This window comes from Sinocyclocheilus grahami, unplaced genomic scaffold (assembly GCF_001515645.1).
Source record: "Sinocyclocheilus grahami isolate Dianchi unplaced genomic scaffold, SAMN03320097.WGS_v1.1 scaffold2067.1, whole genome shotgun sequence".
Taxonomy (NCBI): domain Eukaryota; kingdom Metazoa; phylum Chordata; class Actinopteri; order Cypriniformes; family Cyprinidae; genus Sinocyclocheilus; species Sinocyclocheilus grahami.
The window spans coordinates 57,708-59,934 of record NW_015507246.1 but is presented as its reverse complement, the minus strand read 5'-3'; the positions used below and the strand labels follow the sequence as shown (position 1 = coordinate 59,934).

Genomic DNA, 2,227 nt, shown 5'->3' with positions numbered 1-2,227 from the left:
GCCCTCTCCCCCCCGCCCACCGATTCAACATCGCTGTCTGTTTAGCCCCGCCCACCGATTCTACATCACTGTCTGTTTAGATTTTCAGGAAGACTGAAACTAAAAGACGATGCTGTGCGACTGTATTGGATCCGACAGTAATGTCGAAACACAAGTGTGAGAAACAATCACAGCAGTGGCGTTCACTTCCGAGTCTACAATCCTCCAGAGCGCTCTGATGAGGGGTTAAAGACAGAACAGAACATAGACTACTACTTCTAAATCATGATGTTATGTTATGCATGCACTTAATTTCCAGCGATATCGTGGACTTGATTGCACAGATACTATTTAAACTGAACTGAGCTGGATGATGATATCACTGAGTCAATGATGAACAGCCTTTAACTGAAGATTGAGCGTTTACTGTTGTCCTTCTGCATTATTACACACACTATTTTCCTGTTTAATACTGTAAAGCTGCTTTGACACAATCTGTATTGTTAAAAGCGCTAGATAAATAAAGGTGACTTGACTTGTGTTTTGATGTAAATACCTTGATAACATTATGAGTGGATCTTCAGACAACAGCACAAAATAAAAAACAGAGGCCGTTCATGACCTCTTTCAAACTAAATATATTTTCATTTAACAATATATTTCAATATATTTTATTGTTTAGCACATATTTAGCATCTCTTTTGCCTCCCGCAGAAGAAGGAAAGTCGCAGGGGTTTGCAGGATGCTGAATGAGTGTCTCTCGATCATGTGTTCATCTCACCTGCAGCACAGCCAGATCTCTCGACAGCACCACGATCATGTTCAGCAGCAGCTTCTTCATCTCAAAGTCCTCCTGGCTGAAGGACAGCTTGAGGTTTCTCACCAGAGGATTGTGGCTCTTCACTGAGAAACACAGATGTGTGAGGAACGTTCTCGCCGCTGTCATGAACGCTGGTTAAATCAGCAGTACTTACGCTCGGGAAACGTGAGGAACGGCGTGAGATGCTTGAGGAAGCCGCTCTCCTGAAACACACAGATGCAGGCTGAGAGCTGCAGAGGAAGAGTTATGAGGAGGAGGAGGAGGAGGAGGATGAAGACTCACGATCAGAGGAGCGCCGGGCTTCTCCGCGATCAGAGACAGCAGCACCAGCAGGTCGTTCCTCAGCTGACGCTCGTGATGACGGAAACCCTTCAGGAGCAGATGGAGAAACACGTCCTTCAGAGATCTGCAGCACAGAGAGAATCATGGGAAGGTTTAGAGCACGCTCATCTTCAGCTCACGTCTGACACATTCCTCCCGTTACTGTCATGCAGAGAACCAATGCTTTTCATTTCCGCTGGTAATAAATCATTGCATTGTGGCAGCTGTCAACAATCTTTTTCTATTTAGTATTTTTCCTGTTCTTCAGATTGAGGGAGTGTTGTGGTTTATACGTTAGCTCCGTGCTTTATATGAAGGGTTTTGTTTGAGCAGGATTGTAGTGTAGGGAGTGTTTTATTATTTATAAATGCAAGTTGCTGATGTTTTTATTTAGTAAATCTTGTATTTTCACTGCTGTGTGCAGAATATACTGCTGTTTTTAATTACTCTTCTGGGCCCAGTAATACAACGGGTAATACAGTGGGTATCTTTCTTTTTTGTTGACTTAATATTGTTTGTAGTTTGTAAGTGCTATAGTTTAGAATATTTTTTGGAAACTAGTTCAAATAAAATTGTAGTATATGTGCACGAATTGAAAAGCTACTATATGGAAGGTGAATAAGCATAAGCATTAGTTATGCACAGTATTATTAGTCATTAATCTCCTGTGTGTTCAGTGCATATTCACTATGTTCATGAACATGTATCATGTATGTACTGATCATCTCTCCGTGTGATCTGAAGCGTGTTTGACTCACGCGATGCAGTCGCTGCTGCTGAGCTGTGAGGTCACTTCCTGTCGGGAGCCATTCTCCAGCAGGTTCCACAGGATCTCGGAGGATCTGAAGAGCAGCTCTCCGGACGGATCTCCTTCGCTCATGTGGAAGCAGATCTTCTGTGCGCCCTGAGCTCTCAGCATCAGGTTACAGTTGACCTCTGTCAGGAAACACACGGCAGGTTCAGACGGAGCTGTGATGCACTGAGAGCGAGCGGAGGCTCTGATGCTCACCTGATGCTCTGGACAGGATCTGCAGCGTCTGCAGGAGACACAGTTTGACCGGAAGCTGCTCCTCCATCAGAGCCAGAGACATCACCAGTGTCTCAGAA

General features: G+C 44.3%; 1 protein-coding gene across 1 annotated transcript in view; it reads right to left on the bottom strand.

Moving 5' to 3' along the window:
- Nucleotides 1-751: 751 nt before the first annotated feature.
- Nucleotides 752-2,227, bottom strand: part of LOC107573912 (cilia- and flagella-associated protein 69-like) — an 8,202-nt gene continuing 6,726 nt past the window's right edge. The window contains exons 7-11 of the mRNA XM_016260368.1: nt 2,130-2,220; nt 1,879-2,056; nt 1,082-1,205; nt 954-1,002; nt 752-882 (exon numbers count right to left, since the gene is read on the bottom strand). Of these exons, the coding sequence (XP_016115854.1) occupies nt 752-882; nt 954-1,002; nt 1,082-1,205; nt 1,879-2,056; nt 2,130-2,220 (573 nt within the window). The remainder of the gene's footprint in view (nt 883-953; nt 1,003-1,081; nt 1,206-1,878; nt 2,057-2,129; nt 2,221-2,227) is intronic.